Raw genomic sequence first — 18002 nt, forward strand, 5'->3', positions numbered from 1 at the left:
ACTGAGGCCCACCATAGGATGGCGCTCTGTCCTTCAGGACATTCCAGGCTTCCTCTTGGAAACCAGGGGCAGACACCAGCCAAAGGACGCAGCCCACGGTAGAGTTCTCCTGTGAAACACTCAAGTGGTTTGTGGGCAGGCCTGGAGTGGGCAGGCCTGGGCTTGGCTCTTCCATCTGCCCCCCGTTTGTTGTGTAATCCTAGGGAGGAGGGCCCCACGCCTCCTGTCATGCACTAAATGTTTCATTCACGAAAATTGATGAATGATTTTGATTGCACATCTGAATGTTTCTGAAAGCTGTGAAGCTGGTTCCATTGACTTTCATCACTTCCTCAGCACGTGGTGGAGGCCTGGGCAGGGTTAAAGCCAGCCTGGGCTTCAGAGTGAGACCGTCTGAAACAAAAGCAAAATCCCGACCACTTAACAAAAGGACCTGAGCCGCCTGTAGGAAAGGCTAGGATGAAGGAGTTCAGATGAAATAAAGACCAATCACTCTTTGAAGCACAGTGCTGCTCAGTTGTAGTCTGAGTCATGACTTAGTGAGTTTGTGGAGTTAGCACTGCTTTTTGCTGGTCTTGAACTTGTGGCCACATACGATTCTCTTCTACCAGCCTCCGAGTAGCTGTGGCTGTAGGACTGATGGGTTTCTAAATTCCTTAGCTAAAGACTAACTTTTTCTCTGTGCTTAGGGATTTTGGCCATCGGTTTAATTAATGAAGCTCTGGATGAGGGTGATGCTCAGAAGACCCTGCAGGCCTTGCAGATCCCTGCAGCTAAACTCGAGGGGGTCCTGGCAGAAGTGGCACAGCATTACCAAGACACACTGATCAGGGCAAAGAGAGAAAAGGCCCAGGTGAGCAGCATGGGCACTGCTCTGATCGGAGCAGTCAGCCTCTTGGAGCAAAGGTGGCACCCTTGTCTCATCATTGGCCACTGGGGACTCCCAAGGGACAAACGCTTCCCCACCTTCTGGGAACTCATGATACTCCTCTCTTGTAGATGTCTCTTTAGCAAAATCCTTTTTTAAATTAAATTTAATGTTCTCAATTAGCTTCCAAAGTGGCAGGTTTCTTCATGGCAGTTTCATAAATGGTCGTTTTGACTGGCTCTCCCTCCCACTTCTGCCTCCCCTTTCCTTGCTGATATCTGTTCAGATTAATTAAAACGTAAGACCCTGAAAAAGTCAAGTCATGAAGTATTCAGTTGTATAAACTTTTAGAAGTGAATGTGCCAGTGTGATCAACATTCAGATTACATGGCGAGAGTTATCAGCACCCCAAAACTCTCACTCATGTCTCCTTCTGTCCATACCCACCCACGTCCCATTTGGTGGTTCCTACTGTCCCAATTTCAGACACACAGTTGACTTTTGCCCTATATTTAAGTGCATCCAGACATCGTGTGTGCCTCTGTAGGCTTCTTTTGTCCAACATGCTAGTGGCATTCATCCATATGAACATTGTTGTGTGTGATCTTATTGTCTTGATTATTTTCTGTTACTGGGAGTTATGGATTCCTACTTCTTGACTTATTGGAAGGTCCTTCTGTGAGAATTATAATGTGTCCTTTGGTAAACAGATGCTTGTAGGTGGTGCAGCTCCGTGGTGGAATGCTTGCCCTGCATGCAGGAGGCTATGGATTTGCCCCCCAACACCTCAAAAACCAAACCAATAAACTTAGGACTGCCATTAGTGGGTCAGGGGAAGTAAATAGAAGTTAAACTTTAGTGAACAATGCCATAATGTTTGCTTTACAATACTTTCATTGAAATATAACTTACATATTAAACATATAACTCGCTATTCTAAAATGTACCAGTGGTTTCCAATATGATCATGGAGTTGTGAAACTCTTGTCACTTTTAGAATATTCTCATCATCCCCAGAAGAAGCCCTGTACCTGTTAGTGGTTCCTCATTATTATTGCTCAGTCTCACCTGCGCTGTGCAGCCGTCAATCTCCTGCTCTGTGGATTTTTGTAGCCAGAATACTTTATATACATAGAATCATGTGATATAGTGACTTTTGTGACTGCTTCATTTAACTTCATTTTTCTAAGTTATAATGGAGTTTAAAGCATTTCATTTTGCTGTGGAAAAACTTTGCAAAGTTCATTAAGAGAAAGAGAAAAGGCCATGTGTGGTGATGCATGCCTTTAATCACAGTGCTCGGGATGCAGGCAGATTTCTATGAGTTCAAGGCCACCCTGGACTACAAAAGCAAGTTCCAGGGCAACCAGGGCTACACAGAGAAACCCTGTTTCTCCACCACCCCCCAAAAAAAATAGGAGAAAGGGAGCCTTGGGGACACTACCAGACCAAGTGGGTAAACTATGCTTCGGGTAGAATTGTCTTTTTTTAGGCATCCGTTTAGCTTCCAAGCCCTACAAGCCATCTAGGGAATAGTTTTAAAAATATAATTATCACAGAATTCTAAATTTAGCGAGCCCCAAATTTAAATTTAGTCTGTAGCTGGGTGGGGTGGCACATGCTTAAAATCCCAGCTCTGAGGAGGTGGAAGCAGAATCAGGTACTCATGGAGGTCCTCAGCTACATATGAGTTCAAGGCCAGCCTGGGCTACATGGACACTGTCTCAAAAATAATGACAAGATAGCAGTGTGTAACCCTCCTGGGGGTGTCTTTGTGTCTGTGGTGATCATGGGGTAAGACTGCCGTACAGACTTAAAAGTTTCTAACGGATCAACAAATCCTTTAAACACAGGATTTTTTTGTGGTGTATCCCTTGCTTGGTGCCTGCCTGCAAGTTTTCCTCTCCTGTCAGGGAACCCGGCTGGTTAGACACTAACCTGATGGAGTGTTCACCTTCATCCTTTTTTCTTGTTAGTTTTCTGTCTTCAGGTTGACCTTTGTCCCCTTCTACACACTCTGCAATAGTCTGCGTTTCCAATGTCAGTTATCGTGCCGTTTTTTTCAGTTCTGGAATCTCCATTTTGGTGTGTTTAAGAGTGTGGTTTCTCTTTGTAGATGCTGTCTGGTAATGTTCTCTCACTTTACGTCTAGACACGATCCCCATTAGTTCTTTGAACTTGGATAAATAGCTGATCTGGGACTTTGACTATAAGTCGCATGAGGCTTCTCAGCAATTTGTCTTCCTGTGGGGTGTTTTGTTGTTGTTGAGGTTTTTTGTTTGTTTTTGTGTATGTTCTTTCCAGTCTCTTTGCAGATCTTATTTTTTTGTTCTTGCTGTTTTGTTTTGATGATTTTTAATTTTAATGTTCCCATTTTAATGATAATGTGCTAATTCCAGAAATCAGATTCCTCTCTCTCATAAATCACTTGTTTATGGTTTTAGGGGTTTGTTTTGTTGAGACAGGGTCTTGCTTTAGTTTTCTGAGGTACAGCTGGTCAGTGACTGTTGTGAATTGTATGAAGTGTCTTTGTCATGTCTATGCACTAAAACTAAAATCTCCCTAATCAGCTAGTGATTTGCTAACAATCGCACTGTGTTCCTTGAATCAATGGATCCGGGGAAGCCTCCCCACCCTGCTGAGGGCCTTTGTCCCCTTTGTGCTCCGCCCAGGAGGCAGTGCACAGCGGCACACCTTTCCCTTCAAGCTTGCTCAGACTCCCAAGGCCAGCACTCTAAGGTGAGGGCTTGGAGCTTTAGCAGAGAACGCCATGTTTGCCTGTACAATGCTTGCATTGGAATATACTTGCAAACCATAAAATTCATCATCTTAAAATGTGTGTCAGTGTTTTCCACTATATTCACAGAATTGTGCAACTCTCACAGTCCCTCAGAAGTTCAAGTCATCCCCACATATACTGTGTGTGGCCTCCTAGAGTCCCATCCCAGGAATATGCCACATTTTCAAAGCTTTCGTTAAATATCCATTCTGTAGATTTCCTTCTCAAGTTTTCTGTTTAGTGTTGTGTTTTGTCTTTGCCCAGACTGTTATCATCAGTGATGCTAAACAGCTAGTTAAGCCCCTGGTCAGGTCAAATGAGGACAGGAGCAAGCGCGCATGAGCACAAAGCTCGCTCTCAGTGAGCCACCAAGTGCACGTTTTCACTCAGTGAGATTCTGCCTGCCTTCATGCCAGCTCTGATTATCCGCCTCATCAGTTTGGAAAAGCGACCTCTCACCGGTTTTGGCCAGCGTTTTGTTGCGTTTGTGGCAAGGTTTCTCTTATCAGTGGTGATTCTTTCTTCCTTTACCTTACTAAAAGTGAACTAGCAGTCCCTGGGCAGTAGACACTAAATGCGGAGATGTGGCTCTCGGGAATCATTTAGTGTTGTGTGCATGAGTGACTTTAAAAAAACTCTCCCCTTCTACAGACATGTGCTTGCATGTATACATATATATGCTGTGTATAGTCACAAGCCTGTGGCTGGCTTGTTGTGGCTTCACACTGGAATTGATGCTTAGCATTTCCAGTCCTTAGGTTGGGGACTCAGGGATTGTGTGTGAACATTTTTTGTCTTTAGTATATGTGACATGAAAGCAGAAGGAAGGGATATTTGAGGGGAGATACAAGACCAGCAAGAAGGGACCAGGGAGGAATGGGGTGAATAAAACAAAATGATGTATGTATTAAAGTGACATATTGAAACCTTTGTATGTTAACGTAAAAAATTCAGCTATAACAAGTAAACAAGCCATTTCTACCCCATCACCTCTGTAGCCAGGAGTCAACCCAGGCTGCACAGGTTTTGTTGGCTATCTCTTCACCATTTATTATAATGATTTTTATATGGACATGTGTTCTTAGTTTCTAGCAACTGATTTAAATGAAAAGCTTAAGCAGGATGTGGTGGTGCATGCCTTCAATCCCAGCACTTGGATCTCAGAGTTTGAGGCCAGCCTGGTCTACATAGCAAGTTCCAAGACAGCCAGGGCTATGTAGAGAGACCCTTTCTCAAAAGAAAAACAAACAAACAAACAAAAAGAACAACAACAACAACAAAACCCTAGGAAGAGAAAGGTATATGACACTCGAGGCTTTAAATATGAGAATTAAAAGGCCAGTCTTGAAAGCTGTAGTGGAGAATTTGAGCTGCCTCTCTCTGAGTATCAAGGGCAAAGGAGACTTTCTGCACTAATATACACGCTCTGGCTTTTGTCATACTGAACAAGTCCCTGGGTCCCTTGCTGGTGTATGTGCTCCTGTTCCCTCTGCTGCTGTCAACTTGCTGAGCTGCTTGATTCGTCTTCATTCATCCTGTGCTTGCATCAGAGCCATTTCCCGCTTAGCTTAGGGCAGGTTTTTTTGATGCCTGGCTTTTCTATTCAATTAATCCACAGCTCATGTGTGAAGCTGCTTCTTCTGCAGTCTCAGAAGGCCCTCATCACATATACCCTGACATCATGGCTCTATTATTGTTTTCCTTTTAATCATATGTAGGAAACCCAGGATGAGTCAGCTGTGTTATGGTTGGATGAAATTCAGGGTGGAATCTGGCAGTCCAACAAAGACACCCAAGAAGCTCAGAGGTGTACGTATCCATGTGTCTGTTGTTTTGTTTTCGCTTGGGTGGGGGTGAGAATGACAAATCTTTGGTCTGCTGGGTAGGAGGATAGGGGACTAGTCGGCATGGTTGGTGACGTCATGTGAATATAGACCCTTCTAACCTACATTAACAATCCTCTGGTGAGACAGTTGCCGTAGGAATCTTTGCCATCAATGAAGCTGTAGACAATGGTGATGTTGGCAGAACGCTGAGTGCCCTTCGTTCCCCGGATGTTGGCTTGTACGGAGTCATCCCCGAGTGTGGGGAAACATACCAGAGTGACCTTGCTGAAGCCAAGAAGAAAAGACTAGCATCAGGTGAGTTATGGGGGAGTAAATACGTCCACGAGCTTGAGAGGAGACAGATGCAGAGGAAGGGGACAAATGTGAGAAAAGATACTTTGGCGTGGATGTAGTCTTTAGGCTCACTTTCAGGAAATAGTCCTAAGCTCTGAACGCTTGCAGACAACTGTGTTAACTAGACAGTTTTATGAGAGTGTGGGAAAGGTCAAGAGACTTGACTGTTTGCCTTGCCAACCATGCCATAGCTCTGATTATCTGAGGACGGTTGGAAGTAGAGCAGAGGCCGTTCCGTGGCTTCCTCCTTCCTGAACTGCAATGCTGAATGGCTGACATGCAGGTCTTAGAGGCCTTGAAAGAAAAGATTGGCATGGCTGATTTTGTGGCGGGCCCTCCTAGGTGTTCATTCCTTTCCGCAGTACGACACGGATGACATAAAGTAGACACTACTTAGCTGAGGTTTTGTGGACACGTGAGAGGTCCAAGGAACGGGTTTTGGAAATGTTTGGCTGTCCCTGCTGAGGAGAGTAGACCCTCTGGGTTGGGTGTATCGGTATGGAGTGTGGCGCTGGGTTAGCCTCACTTTCCCTTACTTTCCAGGGGACAATAACAGCAAATGGGTGAAGCACTGGGTGAAAGGCGGGTACTACTACTACCACAATCTGGAGACGCAAGGCGGAGGATGGGACGAACCCCCAGACTTTGTGCAGAATTCTCTGCAGCTTTCTCGAGAGGAGATCCAGGTAGGCCACCTTTCCTCACATAAGAAGGGTCTTGAGAGAAAGCGCTTCCGGCTAGTATTCGTTCAAAGGAGCAACACGGTAGCCTCAAATGTAGGTCATGCAACGGATTATTTGGATTAGTCATATTTTAGTGGTTTGAGAGATGATGAAGTCTAAATTTGAAAGCATCTGAGTGGTACAGTCCAGTGAGTTACACTGTGTGGTTATTAAAGAACGCTTGGGTGACCCATTGTCTCTACCTCTTGGCCTTTGAGTGTCGTGGCAGCATCAGGCCCAGAAGAGAGGCTGTGAGTCCAGGCAGAGACGGGGCTCCAGCACTGGGCAGTCATGGAAAAGTTAGGGGAAAGTTTAATTCTGTCCTGGAGGAAGACAGCCTAAGTGACATTTTTAACCAGTGAGTAAGAGAGGAAAGAATGTTCTAGACAGAAAGTATATGGTGAGGAAAGTCACTGAGGATGGAAAAACCAGGACTGTGTGAGGAAAGATCTATCTACATGCTGCTGCCTGACAACAGCTGGAGCTGCGGCGTGAAGCCGTGAGGGAGGGGCCAGTGCTGGGCCGAGGAATGGAGGCTGCACTAGTGATTTCTAACCGTGGAGAGTTTCCCTAACCTCCATAGGCACAGCCAGGCTTCGACGGTGCTTTGCATGTGGGCCCAGCATCCCAAGGGAGTGAGGTTCCCTTACTTTTAGCACATGACCTAATCTCCTACTCCTACAAAAACTGTGGCAGGAAGTATGGCTGCTCCCATACCCGACTCTGCACTTCTCACCTTACTGGTTACCCACTTGCTCCTTCGTGTGCCCTCAGGAGGGAAGTCTCTCCTTCTAGAGTTCACTGTCTGATATTGCCTAATGTCTGTTGCCATCCTCCCTGGTTCCTGCAAGTCCTGACTCCTCCTCTCATATTTTCCATTATTATACTTGTCTGAATTTAAAGTGTGGGGTGTGGAGATTGATCGATCTGTGTGTCAAAGGCAGAATCTGGGAGTCCACATTTCTAACCAGTTCCCAGGCAGTGCGGTTGCTGCTGCTCTAAGGACTGTGCTTCTGAGTATCGACCTACACACAGATCCTGTCTTCCTTACCCAAAAACAAAGAAAAAAGGGGAAACAGCCAGCCATGGTGGCACATGCTTTTAATTCCACTCTAGAGGCAGAAGCAGGTGGAACTCTGAGTTCCATGCCAGCCTGGTCTATAAAGTGAGTTCTAGGACAGCCAAGGAGACATAGAGTCCCTGTCTTTTAAAAAAGAGAAAGAAAAAAGGCAAAGCCCATAGGATCTCTCTGATTTAACCTAACCTACATTCATGCCCTGTCTTTTTTTTTTTAAAGATTTTATTTATTTATTAATAATATGCATACAATGTTCTGCCTGCACACCAGAAGAGGGTACCAGATCTCATTACAGATGGTTGTGAGCCACCATATGGTTGCTGGGAATTGAACTCAGGACCTCTGGAAGAGCAGCCAGTGCTCTTAACCTCTGAGCCATCTCTCCAGCCCCATGCCCTGTCTTAAGTGCCTTGAAAGTTAGTCTGCCCCAAATTCGTTCTGTTTCCGTCCACTTCTTAGCTCACAGCAAAGTAGCGCTTGTTTTGTCTGGTGTCTCTTAGTAAAAATGCTTCCTCTAGCGCCTGGCAGCAGCCTTTGAGTTGTCAGGTGCCTTTAGGAAGTCTCTGAAATCCTCAGTCCATGTCCACGCAGCTCTCTCCCGACCTCCTGCTTCTCATGCCTTTTCACAGTCTCTTGCTGCCTCTCTCTGCTTCTGCCCGATTTGGCCCTCCATCCCCCCCTGTCCCTGCAGGGCTGGTAAGCAAGTAAGAGAGGATGCTGTCAGGCAGTAAGTGACGACACAGCCATGACTTTAATCAAGCCTGTGGCTCCAACTCCTTCCTTTGAGGGGCCACCTGAGATCTGTACCTCCATATTTTAACCCTTTCCCACACCAGCAGATCTCCCTTCCATCTGGAAACCCAGATATCTGAGATACAGCTTGACCGAGAATAGAAGCTGAAATGTGTGAGGGTTTCGTTGCATTTTGTTTAGTCCCTTCACAGAAGGTAACTCTGGACTTCTGCCCTTCAGGGAAGGTGTGGTGACTCCTTGACCTCAGAGTTCCAGGAGCCTTCAGTCTTCATGCTCTGTCATTCTTAGAACATTCTCAAGGTCATCCCCAGAGACAGCTTGGACTGATAACCATCCAAGTAGCTGTCCAGGCAGGCAGCAGAGGAGAGAGGAAAAGCAGCAGGGCATGTTCTCGGCTCTTCCTCATGAGCTTTCCCAAAGCGCTGAGCTCACAGTGTTTTTGGTGTGTGTGTTAGGGTTCAGAAAAAAAGTCTCTAATACTAAGGAAAGAAAGAAAGGCCACATTGGTAGGTAACCAGATAGGTGGATATTAAATGTGTCATGACTGCTGCCTCATTCAAGCCCAGGGCTCTTACTGGGATCACAATAGTTGAATTCTAATTCACCTCATTTGCACTTCAAAATTCTTTTCCAGCGTGCTAGGGGAGAGGGTGCATACTCACACACATGAATACACACCTGTAATCCCAGTGCTTGGGAGTCTGAAGCAGGAGCTAAAGGCCAACTCAGCCTACATACCAAGACAGTGTCTCAAAAACAAAATAAAAATAACTGGAGGGAGGGGGTTGTCATCAGCACAAGCGAACACAACTCTCCTTAGTCTGTTAGCTGTTCTGCCAACAAATCTGCCAATAGATCTCATCACTTTTTCCTTTGTTCAAAAGTTTTCCTATTGTTCATCACCTGTAGTAATGGTCCAAACTGCTGGCTTCTGAGAAGAACCCTCCACAGTGTGGGTGGGGATTCTAGGTTCCTCACTGACATCATGTTCCAGTGAGGATAGAGCCACGGGTACAAGAATAAGGACTGAATTAAAGACCTGGCCTTCAATGTTTAATTATTAATTAACAAATCAGCCTGGCCCTGGAAAGCACACAGGAGGTTTTAACGCCCATTACTCCACTGAGGACTGAGTACAATCGAGGGGGAGTGAAGTCAGCTTGTGCGCCCTGGGTGATGCTGTGTGCCAATTCTCTTGTCCCTGAATGTGGCCAAATGCTTTCCCAGAGCTCCATCTCCGGAGTGACTGCTGCATATAACCGAGAGCAGCTTTGGCTGGCCAATGAAGGCTTGATCACCAAGCTGCAAGCCTGCTGCCGTGGCTACCTCGTTCGCCAGGAATTCCGATCGCGGATGAACTTTCTGAAGAAACAGATCCCTGCCATCACCTGCATTCAGGTACTTGAGACAGTGAGCAGGCCTCCCAAACAGGAGGAATAAACTGTCACGCTAGAAAGCTGAATGTGTGAGTGTGCTTCTTGTGACCTCTTTTTTCATCTTCAGATGGTTACTGCCTGTTTGTGAAATTACAATCATTGTGCTTAATGGTGGTGGCAAGAGGCGTTAGGGAGCCCCACTCATGTTCTCTTTCTGTGGGCAATATTTGCACCTCCAGAGAAATAATAGTGATATTATACTCACAATAAATAAAACAATAGTGCTTCAGTGACAATAGCAGGAAACATTGAATTAGGAATTTTGGCTCCATTGCTGCACCATAGGTCTCTTAAGTTTCCTGGTCTGTGAAATGGGCATATTAATGTGTATCTCCCTTGCCTGACAACAGTAAGGATGACAAATTGGTGTGACTGTGTTTTAAGATGGTGACAAGTGTAGGCTGGGAATACATCTCAGTGGTAGAGCACTTGCAGAGAGTACACGAGGCCGTAGATTGGGTCCCTGGCACCAAAGCTCCACTGATGCCAGGAAAGTAGTGTTCTCCAGGTGGACTGAAGGTCTGGGCCTGCAGACGCACTTCCTCCAACAGCTTCATCAGGAGGGGAGCTTGGAGAACAGCAAGCTGAGGTCACTTCTTTTTTTAACTTTCACCGATTCTTGAAAATAATGTCACATATTCTATGTGATACTTTTAGTCACAGTGGAGAGGGTACAAGCAGAAGAAGGCATATCAAGACCGGCTGGCTTACCTGCGCTCCCATAAAGATGAAGTTGTGAAGGTACGGTAGCCCAGCAGGGTTCACCCATGTGGGGTACAAGTGTGACATGTTGAGAAGGCCTCCTCTGAGTTCCAGGACCCTTTCCCACAGATTCAGTCCCTTGCCAGGATGCACCAAGCTAGAAAGCGCTATAGAGATCGCCTGCAGTATTTCCGAGATCATGTGAGTATCCCTACATGCAGCAGGCTGGCCAGGTGGGTTCTTCCTTGTGCCTGGTGGACAAATGAATAAGGAATCTCCTCTTTGTTCCTTAGATAAATGACATTATCAAAATCCAGGCTTTCATTCGGGCAAACAAAGCTCGTGATGACTACAAGACTCTCAGTGAGTAACCGTGGCTCAGCAGTGAAGAGTTGAGGCAGTGCTTGGGAGCCCCTCAGGTCCTGGGCACTCTCCACGGAGCTCTTTGGTTGTCCTGAAGGCAAGGCTTGGGGGAAGGGTGCCACTTGTGATTAAACCCCTTTGCTAACGTGTGGCTAGATGACTTGCTGCTTGCCGGCATAGCCCCTGTGGTAACAGCAATAACACAACTCAGGAACTACACTTGGTGGTTGTCTTAGCACATCTCAAAGCTAAGTGTTATATCCTACGTGTCACTAGAGCTTTACGACAGTGCTAATCCATCCTCAGACTTGGAGTTTTTTCTGGTAACTTGGGTCTCTGTCTGATTCCTATTTTCTTTGTCAGTCAATGCTGAGGACCCGCCGATGATTGTGGTTCGAAAATTTGTCCACCTCCTGGACCAAAGTGACCAGGACTTTCAAGAGGAGCTTGACCTTATGAAGATGCGGGAGGAGGTCATCACCCTCATCCGTTCCAACCAGCAGCTGGAGAATGACCTCAATCTCATGGACATCAAAATCGGACTGCTAGTGAAGAACAAGATCACACTGCAGGTGTGGCCTGCTGCCTGCGACCAGCATGGGCACCCGTGCTGCCGTGGGGTCCTGCTTCTCTCTTCCTAACGGAGTATGGAGGCTAACCTAGTCTAATAGGGTGTGGAGGCCAACCTTGTCCAATGGGGTGTGGAGGCTGTGTGGCCTGCTGCCTGTGACCAGCATGGGCACCCGTGCTGCCGTGGGGTCCTGCTTCTCTCTCCCTAACCGAGTATGAAGGCTAACCTTGTCCAATGGGTGAGGAGGCCGACCTTGTCTAACAGGGGGTATGGAGGCCGACTTTCTTCTCTGATAGGGGAAGTCCTTCTGTGTATATGTAAATAAAGCACTGTTGGCCAATAGGGAAGCAAGATAGGTGGGACTAGGAGTCTGGGAGGATTCTGGGAAATGTAGTGGAGTCATCATCATGTGATCCTGGGGAAGAAAGGACGGACGGGTCAGGATGCCATCCTCGGAAAGATAAGGCCTTATAGAAATATATATTAGTAGTCATGGGTTAATACTTAAGACAGAACTAGCCCATGAGAAGCCCTGGACATTGACCGACAGCATTGTAACTACTGTGTCTGTGTGTTATTTGGGACCAGGCTGGCGGGAAGAATCTCGTTACACTTCTCATCTAATCCTCTTCTAATTGTGCCCACTGTCATTTTTGTTCTACATTTTTGTTTGCTTAAAGACTATGACTTTGTCTTTAAATGTTTTGGGTCAATGAGTCACCTCATTTGTCCCTCTATTATCTGATCCAGTTCTTTTCTAAGTTTTTATTATAAATAACATCCCTGTCAATGTCCAACTATACGGGAAGACTTGTTTTAGGACAGGGTCTCTATGTAACTGCTATGGTCAAGGTACCTTCCTGCCATCATTCACATGGCTAGGACTGTACTCACCCCTGCGCCTCGCTGACTTTGTTTCTAGAATCATATTTTGGGTGGGGTATCCTTTAGTTTTTCAAACTTTAGGTATTTCAGACTTCAGGCTATTATTCTTTAATTTACTTGGAAGTTGGGCATGTGTAGAGGTCAGAGGACACGTTGAAACTTATTTCCTTGTACCATATAGGACATGGGGATCAAACTCAGTTGTCAGGGGTAGCACCATGTGCTGTCACCTGCTGAGCTGTTTCACTAGCTTCTTCCCCCAGTTTATTTATTATTTTATATGCGTGTGTTTTTCCTGCTTATATATCTGTATGCCACATGTGTGCCTGGTGCCCTAGGAGACCTGAAGAAGGTGTCAGATCTCCTGGAACTGGAACTACACATGGTTGTGAGCTGCCATGTGGGTGTTAGAAATCCTACCCAGGTCCTCTGGAAGAGCAGCCAGTGCTCTTAACTGCTGAGCCGTCGCTCCAGTCCTCAACAGCCTTTTAAAAAAAATTTTTGTTTGTTTGTTTATTCATTTTAGGCAGTATAGGAAACAGAACTAAGTCTTCACACATGCTAGGCTGAGCTATGTGTTCAGATCCCTAACTGCACCGCCCCTACCACTACCAAAATTAACCTTTTTTAAATTTTATTTCGTGACAATATCTTGATACCAAAAACAGGATAAAACGGGCCGTTTAGGGGATTGGCCAGCGTGGTGCGTGCAGGTGTACACGGTGCTGCTCTGCTCTTTAGCTGCTCATCTGTGTGTGGGCTTTGTTTGTAGGATGTGGTTTCCCATAGTAAAAAACTTACCAAGAAGAATAAGGAGCAGTTGTCTGACATGATGATGATAAACAAGCAGAAGGGAGGCCTCAAGGCCTTGAGCAAGGAGAAGAGAGAGAAGCTGGAGGCCTACCAACATCTCTTTTATCTACTGCAAGTACGTGGCTCCTGGGGTTGGGTGTGTAAACCTAGTTGATCTTTCTCGTGGGGAAACCTTCCCCTGGTCCCCCTGGAAGTCCCGCCGGGCTTTCCTTCTCTATATTGTAATCCTTGTGGTTTTGCAGAGCATGCACTTGGGAGAGGAAAGCTTAGTAAGCCTCAACCTCCTAGACAGAGAACTACAGGCAATTAGGAAGACTGAGAAGGGGAGAAAGTCTTCCCAGGGGAAGACACACCAGCTGCTTATCCAGGACTAAATGGTCAGCCCTGGAAATGCACGTACACGGAACATTATGCAGACTGGGCAGGTTTTATTTATGTATTTATATATCAACAACTACAGAAAAAGAGGCCATGTGTCTGAGAGAGCAAGAGAGGGTTTATAGGTGGGATTGTGGGGAGGGAAAGGAAGGAGGAAATGATAGAATTGTAGTTTAAAAAATACTATAAAAAGCATGAATTTAAAAAAAATCAGCCTTCATAGTATCTAAAAGTTTCTGATCTGTTGATTTCATTTCAGACCAACCCTACCTATCTGGCCAAGCTGATCTTTCAGATGCCTCAGAACAAGTCCACCAAGTTCATGGACTCTGTAATCTTCACACTGTACAACTACGCGTCCAACCAGCGAGAGGAGTACCTCCTGCTGCGACTCTTCAAGACTGCGCTCCAGGAGGAGATCAAGTATGGACTGGGTGGGCAGGTGGGCCCCTCCCATCACCAGAGATGCTCATAGTTCAGACTCGGATTAACTTTGCCTTTCCTTGGCTTCAATTTGTGAATCCACTTTAAAAGTAGCTAATGTAAAGTGTCAGTGACTGCCTATCACAGTGGGGCACTCCTGCAATCCCAGCGATCTAGAGGTTGGGCGGGAGGTTATAGTTAATAGAATTAATGCCCAGAGCAGGTCTTCATACCCAGGGCCTGCAAAGCATACTGTGTCCAGTGAGGTCACCTGTCTGTCCCTGTCTAGTTTATCGTTTATCAAGAGGCATGGGAGACCTTTTAATTCTGCAACTGAGCTAGACAGTAGCTAGTGCTTAGCAGTTATTACTATAGCATAGTTATTATAGTTATGAGTGACTTCTTAAGAGGGAGGCAGGTGGGGCTGGCAGGATGGCTCAATGGGTACAAAGTGCTTGCTGCCAAGCCTAATGACCTGAGTTCAATCCTCAGACCCACATGGTAGACATAAATAACTACATGTAATTTTTAAAAGAAAGAGTAGGCCAGCCATGGTGTCCAACCTATAATCCCAACATTAAAGAAATGAAGGCAAGAAAATCATAGACCCCCCCCCCGGCCCCCTTCTCAAACAAAACACAGAAATTATTGCCAGAAGGCAGAGGCAGGAAGATTAGGAGTTTGAGGCCAGCCTTGGCTAGATAGAGACCTTATCTCAGGGAAAAAACAATGCTATGGTATTGGTCCTAAGTGAAGGGTCCAGCCATGACTCCTATAACTGAGAGAGCAGTTACCAGGAGGTTCTGTGAATATTAGGAAATGCTTGCCAAGGAAAATTGACCTAAACAAGTTAATAGATTCTGGGATTAATTTAAATTAATTTGTATTTGACATCTTATAGGTCGAAGGTGGATCAGATTCAAGAAATCGTGACAGGGAACCCTACAGTTATTAAGATGGTTGTGAGTTTCAACCGCGGTGCCCGGGGCCAGAATGCCCTCCGGCAGATCTTGGCCCCTGTTGTGAAGGAGATTATGGATGACAAATCACTCAACATCAAGACCGACCCTGTGGATATTTACAAGTCGTGGGTTAATCAGATGGAGTCTCAAACGGGAGAGGCAAGGTATGATGATCATAGCATTTTCTTTCATGTGTTTGTCGTTCGCTGTATCTGTAAAAATGCAGTAACTTTTGATTTACTATAATAATAGTTTAAATAACTTTTCCTGTCAGGCATGTTTATAATCTCAGTGTTTGGCATCTGGAGGTAGGAATGTCAATGGTAGCTACATAGTGAGTTCCAGGTCTGCAAAGACTACATGAGACTCTGTCTCTAAAAAGCAAACACACACACACACACACACACACACACACACACACACACACACACACACACACACACACAAACTTTTCCTTTGAGAACTATGCTTCAAGTTAAGTTGATAATTCAGTTATTTAGCAAATATTTATGGAGTGCTTGTTATATGCCACCACTATTAGATACATGTAGAATAAAACACTAGTGAACAAGGCATGGGTGAGATAACTCAGTGGGTAAAGGCTCTTCCTATGCAATCCTGGAGAACTGGATTCCATCTCCAGAGTCCATGTAAAGGTAGAGAGAACCAACCCCACAGACTTGCCCTTTGACCTCCACATGTGTTTTGTGGCACACATCTCCCCCCATAATAATGAAAAGAGAAACTAATAAAAAACTGTAGGAGTTGATGAAACAGACTCATTCCCTTACCCCCTCATAGTTCATTGGGGAAGAGAGATAGCGAACAGGTAAATAAACATTACAGTCAAGGAAAGGTTTTCAAAGGTTGCTTTGTAAGGGATTCTACCCGAGTACAGGAGAGCGTGCGTGTTGGCAGGTGATTGGGGAAACCATCTTTTAGCTGGGCCTAAAGGATAAGATGGTAAGTGCTAGGTGCAGTGTGCCTGTCTAATGCCTGTTGTGCTGGGCCCGGAACCTGAAAAGATTCTACTGTCCTTGGAGCAGTTGAGTGGAGCAGATTGGATGGGAGGAAAGGGTGAGGATGAATGGTGCTCTGTGCCTAGGTACTGAGAGCGGAGTCAACTCAATGCATGTGTCTGCCAGAGTGAACTTCAACTGCCAGAAACAGATCTAAAGCAAATGCTTGTCACTCAGATTTGGGTAATGTCGGGCAAAAAAAGGTTCAGGGAGCCATGCCGCTTTTGGTTTTACACAGGTGGAGTGATGAGGACCCAGGGACATAAGCACCTCTGCCTCTGGTTTTCATTTGGGGCAGGCTAGATGGCAGGAATCTCAATGGTACTTGGTGGAGTCACTTTTCACAGCATTGTCATTCAGCCTGCAAGCCGGGCACGGTGGCACACATCTGTAAAGCCATCACTTTGGGGAGTGAGGCAGCTACAGAGGGAGACTATCTCAACAAAAGAAAATAAAACCAAAAAATGTGTCCCTTGTAGACCACCAACAAAGTCTTCTGATTTTAGTATCCTGTAAGTCTGTCACCATGAGTGCCGTCTTTCTGGGCATCATGAACACTTTACTTGTCTTTTTCTTTTTTTCTTCTTGTGCTGCTCCTCTGCCCACTTGGCCTGTCACCCAGGCCATCTTCAATAGCAGCCCTGTGATCACTGCTCAAGACTACTAACTTATTTCCCTAGATGATCGATGAGTCAGTCATTTACAAATCAGAATTCTGCCGGCCACTTCAGGGTTTGGTCCTTGTTGGTGTTGGTAAGAACTGTGTGGCCTGATTTTCATCCGATGGAAATTGAGTGTTTTTCAGTACTGGTACCTATGAGGTCTGAGAAACATCCAGCATGTCAGCCCCATCCCCTCCCCCCAAAGCCTTTCCCTTCTGCTTAACCACCAACTCAGGCCTTATCGCTTCTTAAGAAGAATCATCTCTATATTCTTAAATTTTCCCTCTCCTCAAGCCAGGTGGTGGTGGCACACACCTTTAGTTCCAGCATTTTGAGGGGCAGAGGCAGGTGGATCTCTGAGTTTGAGGCCAACCTGGTCTACAAAGTGAGTTCCAGGACAGCCAGGGCTACACAGAGAAACCCTATCCAGAAAACAAAACAAAACAAACAAACAAAAAAAAACCCTCCCTCTTCTCAGTGTTCTTTTCCTCTGGCAATTGTGATTTTAATTCTTTTGCTTATTACTACTTTTGTTTTGTTTGTTAGCTTTTGTACAATGCTGAGGATGAGACCCAGGGCCTTGTACATGGTAGACCATGCTACGACACTATGCCACGCACCCTAGCACTACTGCTTTATAAAAACAAACGTAAGGTTACAGTGAATTTACTGGTGTAAAAGAGAACGTTAAACACACAGTGCCTTATGGTAAATTACAAATACTGTACTGGATATCATTCAGTGTGCTATGGCAGCTGTTGGATATCATGGCGACCATAACCAACTTACCACACATATGTTCCTTGGCTTCAGTTTCTGGTTGCCTTCAGCACTGCTTAACTTGTGACATTCTCTGCCTCCCTGGCTACCTCTTCTCTCCCCTGGACACTAAATCTCCCTGTCTCTCTTTTATTAGGTCACATGGTTTATATTTAGGGAAGACTTGGATAATCTAAGATAATCACTTTTTTTTAAATCTTGAGTGTACCAGAACCCTTATCCTTGCATTTCTTTTTGTCTCAACTCCTTATCTTTATTTCCTTCCTATTAAGTGTAGGCAGATGTTGTAGCACATCTGTTATTCTCATGCCAGTCAGTCTTGCTTTTTCTCTTCTTTCTTTTTGGACAAGTCCTTATGCATCCCAGGCCTTAAATTCACTGTGTAGCCGAGGACGACTTGAACTCATGATCCTTCCACCTCCACCTCCGGAGCATACGCTTTAGGGCCTGATATATGTGCTGTTGGGGATTGAAGCCAGGGCTTGGTGTGTGCTAGACAGACGCTCTGCCACTGGCGCACACCCCAGCCTCTCAACCTGCCTCTTCTGACTAGCAAACAGTGCTCCTTCTGACGGCCTCCCTGACACCCAGGGGTACCAAGTTCTGTTGGCTGTGTTGTGTCTCTCCA

The 18002-nt window shown here is 45.6% G+C and overlaps 1 protein-coding gene across 1 annotated transcript in view; it reads left to right on the forward strand.

Moving 5' to 3' along the window:
* Iqgap1 (IQ motif containing GTPase activating protein 1) overlaps positions 1-18002 on the forward strand; it is a 95033-nt gene that overhangs the window by 55961 nt on the left and 21070 nt on the right. Inside the window, exons 15-26 of the mRNA XM_005077813.4 lie at positions 690-853; positions 5366-5456; positions 5621-5788; positions 6371-6513; positions 9608-9778; positions 10474-10557; positions 10648-10719; positions 10812-10881; positions 11245-11453; positions 13110-13265; positions 13788-13951; positions 14853-15077. Of these exons, the coding sequence (XP_005077870.1) occupies positions 690-853; positions 5366-5456; positions 5621-5788; positions 6371-6513; positions 9608-9778; positions 10474-10557; positions 10648-10719; positions 10812-10881; positions 11245-11453; positions 13110-13265; positions 13788-13951; positions 14853-15077 (1717 nt within the window). The remainder of the gene's footprint in view (positions 1-689; positions 854-5365; positions 5457-5620; positions 5789-6370; positions 6514-9607; positions 9779-10473; positions 10558-10647; positions 10720-10811; positions 10882-11244; positions 11454-13109; positions 13266-13787; positions 13952-14852; positions 15078-18002) is intronic.

The sequence above is a fragment of the Mesocricetus auratus genome, unplaced genomic scaffold (assembly GCF_017639785.1).
Source record: "Mesocricetus auratus isolate SY011 unplaced genomic scaffold, BCM_Maur_2.0 Super-Scaffold_4256, whole genome shotgun sequence".
In the NCBI taxonomy this organism is placed as follows: domain Eukaryota; kingdom Metazoa; phylum Chordata; class Mammalia; order Rodentia; family Cricetidae; genus Mesocricetus; species Mesocricetus auratus.